Source organism: Leptonychotes weddellii, chromosome 10 (genome assembly GCF_054177405.1).
Source record: "Leptonychotes weddellii isolate Sample4059 chromosome 10, ASM5417740v2, whole genome shotgun sequence".
In the NCBI taxonomy this organism is placed as follows: domain Eukaryota; kingdom Metazoa; phylum Chordata; class Mammalia; order Carnivora; family Phocidae; genus Leptonychotes; species Leptonychotes weddellii.
Genome location: NC_138378.1, coordinates 104602925 through 104617803, shown reverse-complemented (window position 1 = coordinate 104617803; position 14879 = coordinate 104602925). Strand labels below are relative to the sequence as shown.

The 14879-nt window shown below is 58.6% G+C and overlaps 1 protein-coding gene across 2 annotated transcripts in view; it reads right to left on the bottom strand.

Annotated features, from left to right (window-relative positions):
- Positions 1-14879, bottom strand: part of OTOF (otoferlin) — a 93071-nt gene that overhangs the window by 7463 nt on the left and 70729 nt on the right. The window contains exons 14-36 of one of the 2 annotated variants that reach the window (XM_081797079.1): positions 14599-14785; positions 13034-13257; positions 12462-12570; positions 11755-11932; positions 11516-11636; positions 10817-10917; positions 10606-10696; positions 10341-10457; positions 9863-10015; positions 9334-9523; positions 9100-9224; positions 8588-8722; positions 7728-7889; positions 7426-7545; positions 6784-6945; positions 6501-6663; positions 5853-5983; positions 4349-4378; positions 3792-3923; positions 1957-2014; positions 1014-1150; positions 765-899; positions 276-413 (exon numbers count right to left, since the gene is read on the bottom strand). In XM_081797079.1, the coding sequence (XP_081653205.1) occupies positions 276-413; positions 765-899; positions 1014-1150; positions 1957-2014; positions 3792-3923; positions 4349-4378; positions 5853-5983; positions 6501-6663; positions 6784-6945; positions 7426-7545; positions 7728-7889; positions 8588-8722; positions 9100-9224; positions 9334-9523; positions 9863-10015; positions 10341-10457; positions 10606-10696; positions 10817-10917; positions 11516-11636; positions 11755-11932; positions 12462-12570; positions 13034-13257; positions 14599-14785 (3099 nt within the window). The remainder of the gene's footprint in view (positions 1-275; positions 414-764; positions 900-1013; positions 1151-1956; positions 2015-3791; positions 3924-4348; positions 4379-5852; positions 5984-6500; positions 6664-6783; positions 6946-7425; positions 7546-7727; positions 7890-8587; positions 8723-9099; positions 9225-9333; positions 9524-9862; positions 10016-10340; positions 10458-10605; positions 10697-10816; positions 10918-11515; positions 11637-11754; positions 11933-12461; positions 12571-13033; positions 13258-14598; positions 14786-14879) is intronic. The other variant, XM_031027670.2, reaches the window with a different exon arrangement.

Genomic DNA, 14879 nt, shown 5'->3' with positions numbered 1-14879 from the left:
GATCTAGCCCTGTGTCTGGCTCTCTGCTCTGCGGGGAGTCTGCTTCTCCCTCTCCCTCTGCCCCTCCCCCCTGCACGTGCGCGTGCGCGTGCGCGCTCGCTCTCTCAAATAAATAAATAAAATCTTAAAAAAAAAAAAAAAAGTAAAAGGTGGGAACTAGACCAGATGACCTTTCTGGTGTCTCCCAGTGGGGGCTGTCACTTTGCAGCTGCTTTAGCTCCCCCTGGGCAGGGGGACTGGGAGACTATGGGGAGAGGATCTGAGGGGAGTCTTACCCTGACCACATAGACTCGGACCAGCACATTGATGGGGTCATTGCTGGGGATGCCCTGGAACATGCCATAGGTGGGGTCGTAGCCGGCTTCCCGGGACACGTCTTCTGGGAGTGGCACTTTGTACACACAGAGGGAGCCCTGGGGCAAGGCAGGGGGGTCAGGGTGCAGTTCCCACAGGCATTCAAAACTGCACTGAGGGTCTGCACCCTGCTGCTCCAGGCCTTAACCCTTTAGTTGCTGGATCAGAGGGAAGCTCCGGGGTTCTGGAGGGAGGGGGCCAGGGCAATGTTGAGGGTGGGGCACTCAGGGTAGATGCTCTTTTTTTTTTTTTTATCAGCATAGAAATACTGTCATATTTTACCAATCAGTGTAGCTGACAGTTCCACCTGACTGTCAGCCCTGGGCTTGGGGCTCGGGGTGGGGATAAGCGCTGGCCGGGGAGGGCGGTGGCTCAGGGCTCAGGGCCTGGGTGCACGTCCTTCGCCTGACCTTGAACCGGCCCACGATGCGCTCCTCCTCCGTGGAGCCATCCTCGTCATTGCCTGTCTTGCCCCGCAGCAGGTTGAAAGTATGCAGCCAGTCCTCAAAGTTGTCGAACTCGGACTCCAGTTCCTTGGGGTACACCTGAGCCAGGCCGGGGGACAAGGCATGACCACTGGTCTCTGTCTCACCCCATCTGCCACCTGCTGCCCCAAGCAGGACCCCAGGCCCCTGCTGGGTCTGCTCCCAGACCCTCACCTTAAGTTCATCAATCTTGGGTTTCTTCTTCTCAGGGGCCTCAGAACCCTGCCCAGGGCCGGGGCTCTGGGTTCTCTTTTTCTTCTCTTCCTTTGCTGCCTTTGCCTTCTCCTTGCCCTTCATTGGCCCCTTCAGGCCTGGCCAGAACCGGAAAAGGAGGTCCTGGTCAGTTTGGGGCAGAAACGATGGAGCAGGAAGTTCTAGGTTGGAGACCCAGATCCACTGCTAACTTATTTTGCTAATTTGACTTCTCAGGGCTCTGTGTACTCATCTGTAAACCGCAGACAATACTTCCTGGCACGCCTGCCTCACACGGGTGCAGGGCACCCAGAAAGCCACCCTGGGACTGCGTACAGACTGCTGTCACGCCCTCTGGCCCTGGAGAGCAGGGAAGGAGCCTGGGTCTTGAGTCAGGAGGCCTGAGCTGCACAGCCCTGGGCCAGCTCACTCTCCTCTCTGGCCTCAATGTCTGTCAATTCAGAGGGCTGTTCTCTATCAGCATTTCCCAAACTACAGTCAGTGGAACACCAGCTGTAGATGTTCTTGGAATGTTTTAGAAGAAAGGATACATTGTGGTTAGATAAGCTGGTGAAATATTTTATACCGTATCTTCCATTTAGAGACTTATATTAGCATTTGCATATTAAAGGCACTGGGAAGTCCTGTGCCAAAAGACCTGTTTAATCCATTTGACCAAAGAATCCTCTTTTCCCCCTGGAATAGCCATTAACAGGGTTCCATGGAAAAGGTCTGGAAAATGCTGGAGCTCTGGGCTCCCTTCCAGCTCTGATGTTCTGTGGCTCTAAATGTCTGTTCCTCACTGTGGCTGCTGAACTGGTCCGAGCACAAGCCACTCCAGATGAGGGCCTAAGCCTGCCCCTGGTGCCCAGAGATGGCTGGTGATAGGCGGGGACCCCCCCACTCTGGCAGGTCCCAGGCTCACCCTCAGTGTTGTCCACCTCCTCCAAGTCACTTCCTGAGGCCTCTTGCTGTCGAAGTTGCTGACAAAAGAGGTGAAGAGGAGGGAAGGTGGGCTTCTTGGGGAGGCTTTTGACCCCATACTGTGGTCTCAGACCAGTCTTAAATACTTAGAAATTCTTTTCGGGCATCTGTGTGGCTCAGTTGGTTAAGCGTCTGCCTTCGGCTCAGGTCATGATATCGGGGTTCTGGGACTGAGTCTCGGGGTCCTGGGATCAAGCCCTGTGTCTGGCTCCCTGCTCAGCGGGGAACTTGCTTCTCCCTCTCCCTCTGCCCCTCCCCCTGGCTCATGCTGTCTCTCTCTCAAACAAATAAATAAAATCTTTTTAAAAAAAGAGACAGGAACACTTTCCTACTGGGGTTCAAACTCATCATGTGCTCTGTGTAAGTGGGTTAAAAGAAGTTTATGATGTGTACAGTTATGACTAACTGCAGTCAGGAGTTTATGGTTCTTTAAATTGTGTATCATTTAAAAGTAAAATGCACTTTAATGTTGATTCTTAGTGGTATTATTTTTTTTTTAATGTGGAAAAGTAACTGAATCAGTGTTTTCTTTCCCCAAAGTCCATCCCACCTGCTGGAAACGAAATCACGGGGTTTTAGCCAGGGCGCCACCTGGTGGCAGCCTGTGCAAATTACAGGAGTAGAGACAAGGAGACAACAGGCCGCCCCTTGGAGCTCCAGCCCGGCGAGCTTGAATCCAGCTGGGAAAAGGTACGACTAGGCGACCCCCAATTCTCTGCCCTCCTGCTCTTTAGAAGTTTTTCTGGACACACAGGCACTGTAGCCCGAGATTACATTTCCCAGGCTCCCTTGCAGGTAGGTGTGGCTGAGGGACTAGATGCTGGCCAACATGAGTGGAAACGATATGTGCAGGTTCTGGGTTGGGCCCTTAAGAGGAAAAGAGTGTGCTTCCACTTCTTCTCTTTACCCCTTCCTGTGCTCTGGTATTAGGAGCTGAGGGTGCGCCATCTCCAACCACACAGACGCCAGCAACAAGCGGCAGGGTCATAGTATCTGCCACCATGATGTCCCCGTACCAGCCTAACGCCACTCTCTGAGACATTATGTGAGAAAGAAAGAAGCATCTGTCTTCTTCACACCCATCTAACTTGCCACAGCAGCTTAGCCGGCTAAACTAATGTGGACGGTAAACATCACCCACAGCCTGGGTCACAGAAAGGGTCTGGGGAGGAGAAAGGTGGCTGGATCAGCTCCGGTCCTACCGAGGAAACACACCACAGGCATACGTCCCTTCTGGTCAGCTGGTAAGTCAGGGAGTGCCCTGAGCTGGGTAGGCAGGGTGGAGAGAGACAAACGAGGAAGAGGAGAAATGCACTTTCTGGAACGTGCGATCAGCCTCAGCAGGCAGAAGCTGTGGGCACACAGTAGGGGAAGAACATTCCACGGCCACAATGGCAGAGATGTGTAGAGCAAAGCAGTATGAAGAGGTGCAAGTCCTACCAAGAAATCATTGCTCCCTTTGGGCCTCCCACGGTACCTAGGATGGTGTCTGACTCATCATATACACTGAGGAGATGTTTGTGGTATAAAAGAGTGACGACAAGAGAAAACCTAGCCAGGGAAGGTAGACTGGACCGCCATCTTGGAAAAAGTGGGTCCTGAGTAGAACTTCAAGGATGTGAGACAAATCCGTTCTAAGCTCATGTTAATGCAGTGGGGAACGAGCTCTGGTGGGGAATGGGAAAGAAGCTGGATAGGAGGGGCTGATGTGGGGTTGGGGTCAACTCCCCTAGCCCTATTCCTCCTTGGCAACCCAGCCCAGGCCTGAGGCCTTACCTCCTTCATGGTATCAATGGAAGCAAAGTACTTGGACCACCAGTCCAGCATGCTCTCATCTGGCTCATCTTCCTCTGGCTCTTCTGAGCTGCCCTTTTTCTTCTTTTTCTTCTTCTCCTTCTCCTCATCAGCCTGGAGGGTTGGCCAGGTCCAGAATCCTGCCTACAGCCCTGCTCCCTGGCCATTCTCTGACCCTGGACCATCCAAGGGTCCCCCATCCCTTCTGACTATTTACTTCTGGGAAGCCCTAGACTCCATGAGGCTCCCGGGGGTGACCAATGTCAAAGGGGTGGGGCCTTGTTTTGTGGAGGAGGATACCACAGCCCAGAGAGGGTCATGACTTGCCAATTCGAGCCGCTGGCCAAGGCGCCACTGGCACTCGGGGGCTTGGCTGCCTGAGTACATCTCTCCCTCTGCCTCTTTGGAGGAGTGTGCTGGTCCCAAGCATCCGGGGCCTGGGGAGTGGCTCAGTCCCTGATGCAGGGCCCCTTGGCCTGATACCCTATGCCATTGTAGGGTTCTCTCTCCCCAAAGCCCCCAGATGGCCCCACACTCACCACATCCACCTTGATGACGGCATCAGAAGACTGCAGAGGGAAACCAAGGAGATGGGGACAGAATTAGCCACCAGGGGTCTGAAGTGGCAGGCAGGCGCCCAGCCAGGAGAGAGGAGAAGGGTGAGAGCTGAGAGGGGGCTCATGCAGGGACGTTCTCTGTGTGAGCCTCTGTGCTCTGCGGGCTTAGCCCTGACAAGAGCCTACTGCTTGATGAGCCTGAGAAAGGTCTGCTTTGCAGATGTTTCTCCTCAGACCTTCGAGGGTGGTGGTCCTCCACCCTGGCTGTGTGCTAGACTCACAGGGGGCTTTTACAAACTATCAGTGCCAGGTCTCCACTGAGTCTCAAGGTGGGGGCGGGGCACCTGCATAGCTGTAACTTCCCAGATGTCTTCAGTGGGCATTCGGGCTTGGACAGGGAGGCTGACCCATATGCAGCAGGAGTTCGGTAATGTTGGCTAGACAGGGTCAAATCCAACTCTACTCCGCCCCCCCCCCCCGCCCACTTACCAGGGCAAGAACCTCAAAATGTAGTGGATGCACATACAACTGCATAGTTGTGAAAACACCCACCAGAGCCCAGGGTCTGGGTGATGATGGGGAAGCTCTTTTTCATTGATGGTCTGAAATTAGGGGGCTCTCCCCTGGCCCCAGGAGGAGCCCTCAGGGAGAGGTTCAGGAGGGTGGGAGCTGAGGCGGCACAGCCCTGGAACAGTGAGCTTTCCTGGTAGTGCTCCCCTCCCTTGAGAACCATGCCCACTGCTAACTCAGCCAGCTGCTGGGTACCCTCTGGGGTCAAGGACTGTGGGCCCAGGCAAGGTCATTCAGACCAAACCCAGACCTCAGAAGCTAGGAGGTGCCCCAGGCTGTGTGAAGGACTTGACGTCAGGAATGGGGTGGAGAGAATGTGGTAGGGAGGAAGCCCACATCTGGCCCCTGGGGTCTCCTTCCCACTCTCCCCTGCAGACACCATCTCTGCATCTAAATCCCAGATGACAGGGTTCCCTCCGGCAGGTAAATGGCCCTAGTGTCCCAAACCAAGAGGAATAAAGGAGCTTCCACCTGAAAATCCTTCCCCAGCCCAGGCCTAGGGAGATTGGTTTGTGAATGGCCAGGATGGAAAACCAGGGAGCCTCTGGAAATAACACTGGTGTTCATGCAAGGAATCTACTGCATGAACATAAGGTGTTGTTTGTTGGAGTAAAAACAATCACAGGCTATTCCCTCAGATGGTTACTGCTCTCTCTGTCGCTCATCCACGCACACCCCCCACTCATGCACGTGTGCACGTTCATGTGCTCACTGAGACCCACGCAGAGTGGACAGTCTTGCTTTCCAGGACAGAGCAAGGATGGGCTGCTTGTGCACGTAGCCAGGGTTAGCTCTCCACCATGATGTGCCATGGGTTGGGGGACCCAGGGCTGTGGGCCAAAGGAGGCGGCCCTGCTCCTAAGAAGCGTCACCCAGGCCCAGCTGGCGTGGGACTGAGCCTGGGTGCGTGCCTTACCGCGTCCAGCTTCACCATGGTCTCCAGCTTCTTGACGGGCACCTCCGGCTCCATGTTCACCACGACCTCCCCTGGGGGGTGAGAGGAGAGGCCCCCGTTGCACAGCACACGGCCATCCCGGAGGAGCCTGACTGGACAGAGAGATGGACAGACAGGCAGGCAGACAGGGAGGAACAGGAATGATAGGGAGAGTCAGAGGTGGTTGGAAGGACCAGAGGCCTAAAGCTGATTCTGGAGCTTTCTGAGGCAAGAGGGAGGGACAGGGCAGTTGAGAGAGAAAAGACAGGCCTAAGGAGGGGGAGAACGTGAGCCAGAGGGAAGGCTGAGCTGCCGTGGAGTGAAACAGTGGAGGCTGGGCTGGGAGGGAGGCTGGAAGGGAGGCCTGGGTCTCATGCGTGAACCAGCAGAGGAAGCTACCTGCCCTCAGGCTCTCGAAGAACATGTCGGGCTCTGGCCCTTTCTGGCTCTAGAGTGATGGGCAGCCAAAGGTAGCTTGTCCCCCAGGAAGGGGCCTCTCCTGTCCTCCCCCATGCCTACTCGGGGATGCCCGTGCGTAGCCAGCTGGCGGCTTTGTGGCCTGGACTGTGGGCAGGAGCTCCTCCCGTGCGCCGAGTGGAGCCAGGCCTGGGCTTCGGGGAGTGGCCGTACCCGTGGTGTTCCAGCTGGGGGCCGAGCGGTCTGGGGGCCTGTAGATGAAGCGCCGCAGAGAGCTGACGGCATGGGAGCCCACCAGGGTGTAGCGGCCGAAGGCCCGGCAGTCCACCACCCGGATGTTCAGGGGCGGGTGCAACAGCTCATTCTCTGGGAGGTCCTGGGGGGGGGCGGGGTTGAGCAAGGGCAACGTGGGCTCAAGGGGGGACACAGTGGGGCCACCCCCAGCCACACCGGCCACACCCCACTCTGCCTGGCTATGCCCAGGGCCTGCACCCACCACTTCAAACCACTTGACGAGGGTGTTGAAGTTGGGGTTCTTCTTGTAATTGTGGATCAGGGACGACTGCACCCCCTTCCCTGCACACTCGATGTCTACCCGTGGCCGGTCCACCTGGGCCAGGTTCACCCGCTTCAGGTCTCGCAGGCCCCAGAATAGCACCTGGGTGGAGAGAGGGGAGCCCCGTAGTCAGTGGGGCCAATGGAGGGTGGGCTGGGCCACCTGAGGAGGAGCTTGGTGGGGGTGGGCAGCAAGTCAGGAGGCGCAGGGCCAGGAGAGCTGATGAGAAGCCAGTGTCCTTGCAAGCAGCTCCAGGGTGTGAGTGGATGTGGGGGCACAGATGGGAGGGCCGGGGAAGGTCCTGGAATGACACAGTGTGACTCAGTGCAGACCGGGCAGGCGCCTGGCTCTGCCACTGGCTCTGGGTGTGATTTTGGACAAGTCAGTTCCCTTCCAAGGCCCTCAGTCTCCTTGTCTGAAAAATGAGGAGTGGTCTGAGGTTGCCAAAGACCCCTTGATGCCCACAGTGTAATGTGTGCATGTGAGCCTTGATGAGAAGACAGTGAAGGGGCAAGGAAGCCAGAAGACGGCAGGGCCTGTCCAGGTCAGGGCCTGGAGGACCCTGACGGAGCCCTCATGTACCTCGATTCGGTATTTGCTGAGCACGGGCCGGATGCCCACGGGCACAGGCATGATGGGACCTCGGTCCATGTCCATGGGGCCGTTGATGGGTGGCAGGTCCGCCTTCCCCGCTGGCCCAATCTGGGGAATGGGAGTCATAGTGTCACGCTCTCCTTCCCCATAAGTTATTTGTCAGGTGCTATGGGGAGACAGGGAAGGCCAACGCCCCAGGCTCTGAGACCCACGCCCCAGCTTCAGTCAAATTGGCCTCCCAGCAGGATGGGGAGGAGAGCAGCCCCCGGCCCCCAGCCCTGTGGCCCCACCTGCAGCAGCTCGAAGGCAGCCAGCAGGTCGCCGGCCATGGCATTGCCGCGGTAGATCTGGTAGTACTCGAGCTGCGGTGGGAAGCGGGGTGAGCAGTACGCCTCGTTGGCCATTTTCACCAGGGGCTTGGCGAAGGTCCGGCCCATGAAGTCGGCTTTTCCCTGATATGACAAATAACCAAGGTGGCCTCCCAGCACTTGAGTTTACTGTGCATGTTCACACCTGGGATCAGTCCTCACCATAGCCCCAGGAGCTAAGGGGTGGGTGTGACCACCCCATTTTACAGATGGGGAAAACCAAGTCTTGGGGCCCACGGCAGACTTGCTCAGGGCCGTGCTGGCAGCGAAAGGCAGATGCAGGACTCAGGACTAGCAGTGAGATCTTCCTGTCTCTAGTCCAGAGCTCTCAGGGTATCCCGGTAGCTGGAGGGGTGGCTCCCCAGCTCTGGAGGGGTCCCCTTCATCCTTTCCTTCTTTACCCCAGAGTTCCCATGGAGAACTGTGAGGCTGTTACTGACTGCGGCAGTGTGGGCAGGGGTTGGGAGACCCAGGAGTTTGGGAAGGCTGATAACAGCAGGACTTGCTGGCATGATGACTCTGGGCCTGAGCTGGGTCTGTCTGTGGCAGGAGCAGGGGACACCCTGCTCCTTCCTGAGATCCCAGAGGCCCACGGCATCAGGAAGGGGTCAGGCTGCAGTGACAGGACAGGAGACACCTGGGTCTGCTGGAGGGGCTGGTCAGCAGCCCCCACTCCCAGCTTCCCAGCAGGCACTTTGGCTGAGGAGCTCTGGGGCTGGCCAGGTGAGGTGTGGAGTACAGGGATGAAGGCGGAGCTCCCTGGTGCCTGAGCCCACCCATACCATGGTGTCCTGGTCGTAGATCTCGATGACAATGATGGGGGGATCATCCCGCAACTCATGGGCTTCACCATATAGCTCCAGGTTGTCGAACACCAGCATCTGGTCCCAGGTGGGGCACAGAGTCTCATTCAGTACCTGCAGCATGGGGCGGGGCGGGGGGGTGGGTAGATGGGTAATAAGTGGTGGTGTGTGGGCAGATACGTGAGCAGTAGTCACCCCAGTTTACTGCAGCTTCCAGAGACTCTGAGGACAGAGTGTCATGTTCCCTGACTCTTCCCGAAAGCTTAAAATGAAGGTGACCGTGAAGTTGGCTCCCAGGTCCCCCACTCCCACGTCTTTCCTTTCTTCTGTGTCAAATGTAACCACAATTAAAGCCTTTACCAGAGTGGCCCGGGCCTGCAGATATCTGCAAGGCTGTCCTCTAAGGATCTGGGGTGCTGGCCGATCTGTTTTCTGGGTCCCGCACGCTCAGGGGCTTCCCAGGACTCCTCCCTCCTCCCGTGGGCCCTCACCTCTGTGCACTGACTCTGGTTGATGAAGAAGACACGGGCGAAGGGGTCTGAGAGGCCGCTGCTGTCGGCAGCAAAGAGGCTGCGAGCCTGGTACATGTGGGCTCGGAGCTGGAAGGCCTGCTTCTCTGCAGGGGAGAGCAGGCTGAGGCTCCGGGTACAGGCGGCCCCTCCCACTGCCCTCCCTGAGTGAGGGCTGCCAGCCCAGCCCAGCCTGGCCCAGGGGGCCTCACTCACTGGTGTAGACCAGGCTGATGGGTGGGAAGGAGTGCAGGCCCAGGCCCTGGGCTGCCTTGACCTCCTCGAAGCCACAGGGCAGACCGCACAGGAAGTCCTTGCGCTGCTTGCTGAGACCCAGCCACAGGTAGAGCTCCAGCTTGGCCTGCACCGTCCAGCCTGCTGAGCCGAAGCCCCGCTTGCCCGGCAGCTGGGGGTGGGGGTGCGGTCAGCTGCTGGGCCCACGGGGTGAGGAAGGGGTGGGGGCCTCGGTGGGAGCTGCCTCTGCCCCTCCACAGCCATCCCCCTGGGCTGGGGGTGGGGGTGGGAAGAGTGCGGAGGGGGATGGGCAGGGCCGTGCCATCTGGCCCCCTTCCCCCCCTCCCTATTCTCTCTCCAGCTCTTCTCCAAGCACCTGCTACTTGAGGGCTCCACCCTGTCAGCTCAGGCCTGCCAGACCCAGAGGTGGGGAGGTTGATCCCTTGAAAGAAGCCAGGTGCAAACCCCAGCCCCCAGCCCCACCCCCCAAGTCTCATTCCCCTTTTGGCACCTTGAGGAAGAGCGTCTTGATCTTGGCGCAGTCCTTGCCCAGCTCCTCCTCAACGATGGAGAAGAGCAGGTCCTTGGAGGGCACCCGGGCGTAAGCGATGCGCTTGTTGTTGCTCATCATCCAGATGAAGACGTCAGGGATGCTGTGCTGGGGCTGGGGTCAGCGGGGTGGGGGCTGCTGAGGGAGGGGTCCTGCCACGTGGCTAGGGCCCCCAGAGCCTGACTGACCCTCAGGGCCTCTGCCAGAGGGCCAGGCCTGGGCCTGCAGAGGGAAGGGCCCCGGTGCTGGGTCTTCCTTCACCTCCCACACGACAGGAGGAAGAGCTTGTTCACCTCGGTCCCCCAGGGGCTGTCAGAGCAGGAGGGGCTTCTAGGTGGTCCTGTCCAGTCCCTTCCTATGCGGCAACCCCCTCCCCACTCGAGTCACTTGGGTTTGGGGGCTGGGCATCCCCTCTCTGCGTGCTGATGAGGGGGCACACCTCGTCTGCCAGGAAGCGCAGTTTCTGCAGGAAATTCTGGCAGAGCCTCAGCTTGTCCCGCACCGTGTGTCTCTTCACCTGTGCCCGCAGGGTCTTGGCCTGCTGTCCCATGCTCTCCTGCAGGGGAGCAGGGTGTGTGGGAGAGGGGCTCAGGCCACACCGCACAACTGAGGGGGCTGGCCTGGCGGCTGTGACCTCAGAGGCCAATGTCCCCCCACCTCGGGCACCCTCCCCTGATCCCCCATGTGGTCCAGCGTGTCCTCACCAGCTCCCGCATGCAGGACTTGAGGCGCTCCCGGTCCAGCCTGGTGCGGGATGCGTGGCCCTGGTCCTTGTCAGCGAGGGACAGGAAGCGGCTGGGGGACCCGGGGGAGCAGCGCTCAGAGGAGCCCACCAGCCAGCAGCAGGCCTGTAGACACCTCCTTCCCTGCCCAGCCCCCCACTTCAGCCCCTCGCCCCCCACCCTTTCCTCTCACTAGCAGCCACAGCTGAACTCCTCCAGGACCCCCCGCAGGCGACGCTCGGGGTAGGACTTCTCTGTCTTGATCATCTCCTGCACGTCGTTCAGGCCTTCTTCCTGTGGACCAGGAGTGAGGGTGCATGCTGAGCCATAGCCCCCCAACCTCAACCTCCCCAGCTGTCTCCCCCCATTCATCAGGGGAAGGAAGGGCTAGCGACCTGGGACCCCTCACTAGCACCATGCCCCCCACCCCAGGTCCCACCACCATACAGAAACCAATTCCCCAGGTTCTGTCTCTTCCAGAAGGAAGAAGCCACCTCTGGGCTGTGGGCCTGTGGTCCCAGTGGACTCGCTGGGGCTGGGCAGAAGTCAGGCTAGATGGGGGGTGGGGGTGCAGTGCCGGCCGGAGACAGAGGGGTTGGCCAGCCTCCTCCAGGGAACACCAGGACGGGATGGGCTAGGATTCCCAGACTCCACTCCAGGTAGTCCTCAGGCCCCCCACCCACTCCTGGGACATGCGAGCAGGGATAGGACCAGAGGTCATGCTGGGGCTATTCCAGCAGTCCTCACCCTTGCCCCCTATCCCCCCATGGCAAGCTGCTGGGCAGACTGCCTAGTGTGTTGCAGGGGAGGCTTCCAAGCTAGGCGAGGCCTTCCGAAGCACGCCCCACCCCCTGCCTTCCCCTCCTCCCGCCCACCCCCGCCTGGCCCTGACCAGCTTGTCAGCGATGTGGTCCATAATGTTGGCATTGTAGAGGCGACGGCGCTGGTCCGGCCACCAGCTCTTGATGTAGACGCAGGGCTTGCAATCCAGGTAGGGCAGATGAAAGTAGTTCCTGCGGGGGAGGAGGTGGAAAGTTGAGGACTGGGGCGCGGGCAGGTGGGAGGCCAGGCCATGAGAGGATGGGAGGCAGTAGGCAAGGCCTCTCAGGACCCTCCATCCACCTGGCTCACCTGTCGGTGATCTGGGGCCGCATGGGTGGGGTGGAGGACACTGAGGCCAGGTCCCCACCCTCATCAGCTTCGTCGTCACTTGAGTTTTGGATCAGATCTTCTTCCTCATCCCCAGGCTCCTTCTGAGGCCGAGGCCTCTGGGGCCGAAACAGGCCATCAACTTCGTTCCCATAGTTACCTGGAGGCAGAAGGGGGCACGCAAGGGCCTAGAATCCTTTCCCCCCAGGCTCCTGCCCTCTTATCCGGGTGCTGCTTTGGGTTTATGGGAAGGAAGAAAGGGGGCAAGGAGTGGGGAAGGTGCCTGGAGTCTGTACCAGCTTGGACACAACAGAACACTAGCCAGAGGAAGGTGCCCATGGCCTCTACCCCGTGCAAAGACCTCGCTAGGAGCCCTGATGACCACTGAGCTCAAGGTCCAGCCTAGGACATGGCCTGGATCCCTACTCTCTCCCCTTTCCCTTCTGCAGGGAAGCCTTCTTTCTTCCCCATATACTGAACACAGCTCAGCCCTGTAGGTGTGTGCACTAAGGAACTGCTGTGGGCGTGTGTGCATGCTCGTGTGAACACTGTGTGCTATGCGGGTGCTTGAGGACACGTGAAGGAAAGTGGTCAAGGTTTCCCTCCTTCTAGGCCCGTGGTGCGGGGCCTAGCCATTACCACCCAGCAGCCCCCAGGCCTGAAGACCCCACTGTGAGCCCAGCACTCACCTATGGTGACCTCAAAGGTGATGGGCTTGTCTCCATTTTTCCGGTCGATCATTGAGGCTTCTAGGAAGGCTCCAAATAAAAAGAATTCTTCCATTTTCCCTGTGCAGCTCTGTGGGGAAGTGGTTCAAACCATCCTCAAACCTGAGCAGGGATGTTGGGCCTAGGGCCAGGCCCCCTACTACTGTCTTACAGAGAGGCCCTTTGGGCCACTGGGGGCGGACATCCCACCCCTTTGTGCAGCCAAGCAGCCCAGACCCTGAAGGCCTAAATCCTTTTGCCCTCCAGCCTGGATATCCCTGAAAGGGACAACCATGGCCAGGAACAAGGCAGAGAGGAGGCTCCATCTTGGGACCTGCAGTCAGAGTGCAGGCATAAGCAGTGGGAGGGGACAGAGGTCCCCACGAGGGGCAGAGTGCGGGCCCCTGCTTCCTGGGAAAGGAGGCCTCATCATGGGGTCTTGCCCTCTGAGGCAGACAGGGCAGCAACAGGGAGAGCCCAGGCCTAGGCTGCCATGGTGGGAAGGGCGCTGAGCTGGGGGCTCTGGAGGACAGCCCAGCCCCCTGGGTCCTCACCTCCGAGACGGGCGTGGCCTGCTCCACCTGCACCTCCGTGGAGCTGGTGAGCTCGGGGTTGGAGGTGTCCAGGATCTCCACAGCCAGGCCCAGCATGAGGCGGGCGCGGAACGACACGCCCTCGCCCAGGCCCTCATTCAGGTCCTGGTGCTCGTCCAGCAGGGTGTAGTTGCGTGTGGAACCGTACATATTCACCCAGGCCGGGCCCAGTGTGGGCAGGAAGCCTGTGGGCCACGGGGACAGGCACGAGGGGCTCATGGGGGTTGTGGAAACTCTTTTGGGGGCTCGGGCCTGCAGCTCCCAGTTGCTGAGCTGAGAACCCCATGCCTTGCTCGGTGAAACACTCAAGATGGGAGAAAGCCTGTGGGCCAGTGAGTGGCTGACGGGAGGCCCTAGGGATGCTCACATCTGCTGTGTGTGGGCAGGCGTGGGGCAGCCTCCTCGTTTGCGCACAGCGCTTCCTGGGTCAGGCTCCCTGCCTCCCGGTCCGCCTACAACCTATTTGAAGGACAGATGCCCGCTCCCCTCAGACTCCTCAGCCTGGCCTTCTGGCCCTTGCGATCTCGCACCCTGCCAATGCGGACCCCTCCCCTCCTCTCCAAAGATCCTCTCTCTGTCCACCTGTGTAACACTTCCCCCGTGAGGCTGGCCCGATTCCTAGTCCCAGCTGACTTCTCCTGCTGTTGGTCTTTGCTGTCTCATCTGTAACGTGGGTCCGATTCTGCGGCATGTGCTATGTTTGTTTGGTTTTTGTTCTGCCTGGCTTAGAAAAGAATTACGGCACTTAAAAAACTCAAGATATACTTCACATAATATAAAATTCACTATTTAAAAATGTGCACTGCAGTGGTTTTCAGTATATTCACTCTGTTGTAGAACCATCACCCGATTCCATCGCCCCCCAAAGAAACCCTGTACCTGTTAGCAGTTAGTCCAGGGTCTCCTCCCCCGCCCAGCCCCTGGCAACCACTAGTCTCCTTTCTGTCTCTGTGGATTTGCCTATTCTGGACAGTTCCTATAAATGGAGTCATAGAACATGTGGCCTTTTGTGCCTCTGGCCTTAGGCTTTGAGCACGTAATGGCACATCCACCCCCCCTAGTCCCCAGTGAGCACCATGAGGACAGGAGTGGATGCTTATCTTGCTCTATCTCCCTGGTGCCCAGCGCCTGGGTCCTAGAAAGGGTCAGTCCCACAAGGCCGCAGACAGGACTATGGCAGCAGACCACGCATATGTGAAACGTATGTGTGTACGCACACACCACACACCATCATTATTTCTAATTCACAGATGGGAAAACAGGCCCAGAGATCACACAGCTACTAACTGTCAGAGCTGAGGTTCAAATCCAGGCAGCCTCACTCAGGCAGGCCCTGGCAGCTCGGTGCAGATCTGAGCCATGACCTTCCACCTCCCTTTGAAGGGGAGGGCGCAGCGGACCAAGCCCTCACAATGGCCAGGGCCTTTCAGGAAGAGGTGGGGATGGTGGAGGTGGTGTGAGGGGGCAGGTCTCACGGACTCCTGCCCTCAGTGCCCTTGCCCCGCCTCCAGTCTCCTGCTGCTGACCTTTGTCTCCATCGTTGGAAATCTTGCGCAGGTCAATGAAGTGGGTGCCGATGGCCACGTCATTGACCTTGTCTGAGTCCCGGATCTGCACCTTCATGCGTTTGCAGAGTGGGGGGAACAGGTCTGTAAAGACGACCTGCTCATTCCACAGGGGCTCGTAGCTGCTTTTCTGCACTGAAGTCTTGCCCTGGTGGGAGGGAGTGAGGGTTAGGGTTTGGGTGTGTGTGTCCACATATGTGTGGGGTGTGTGTATGTGATATGTATCTGTGTGTGTAGTCATG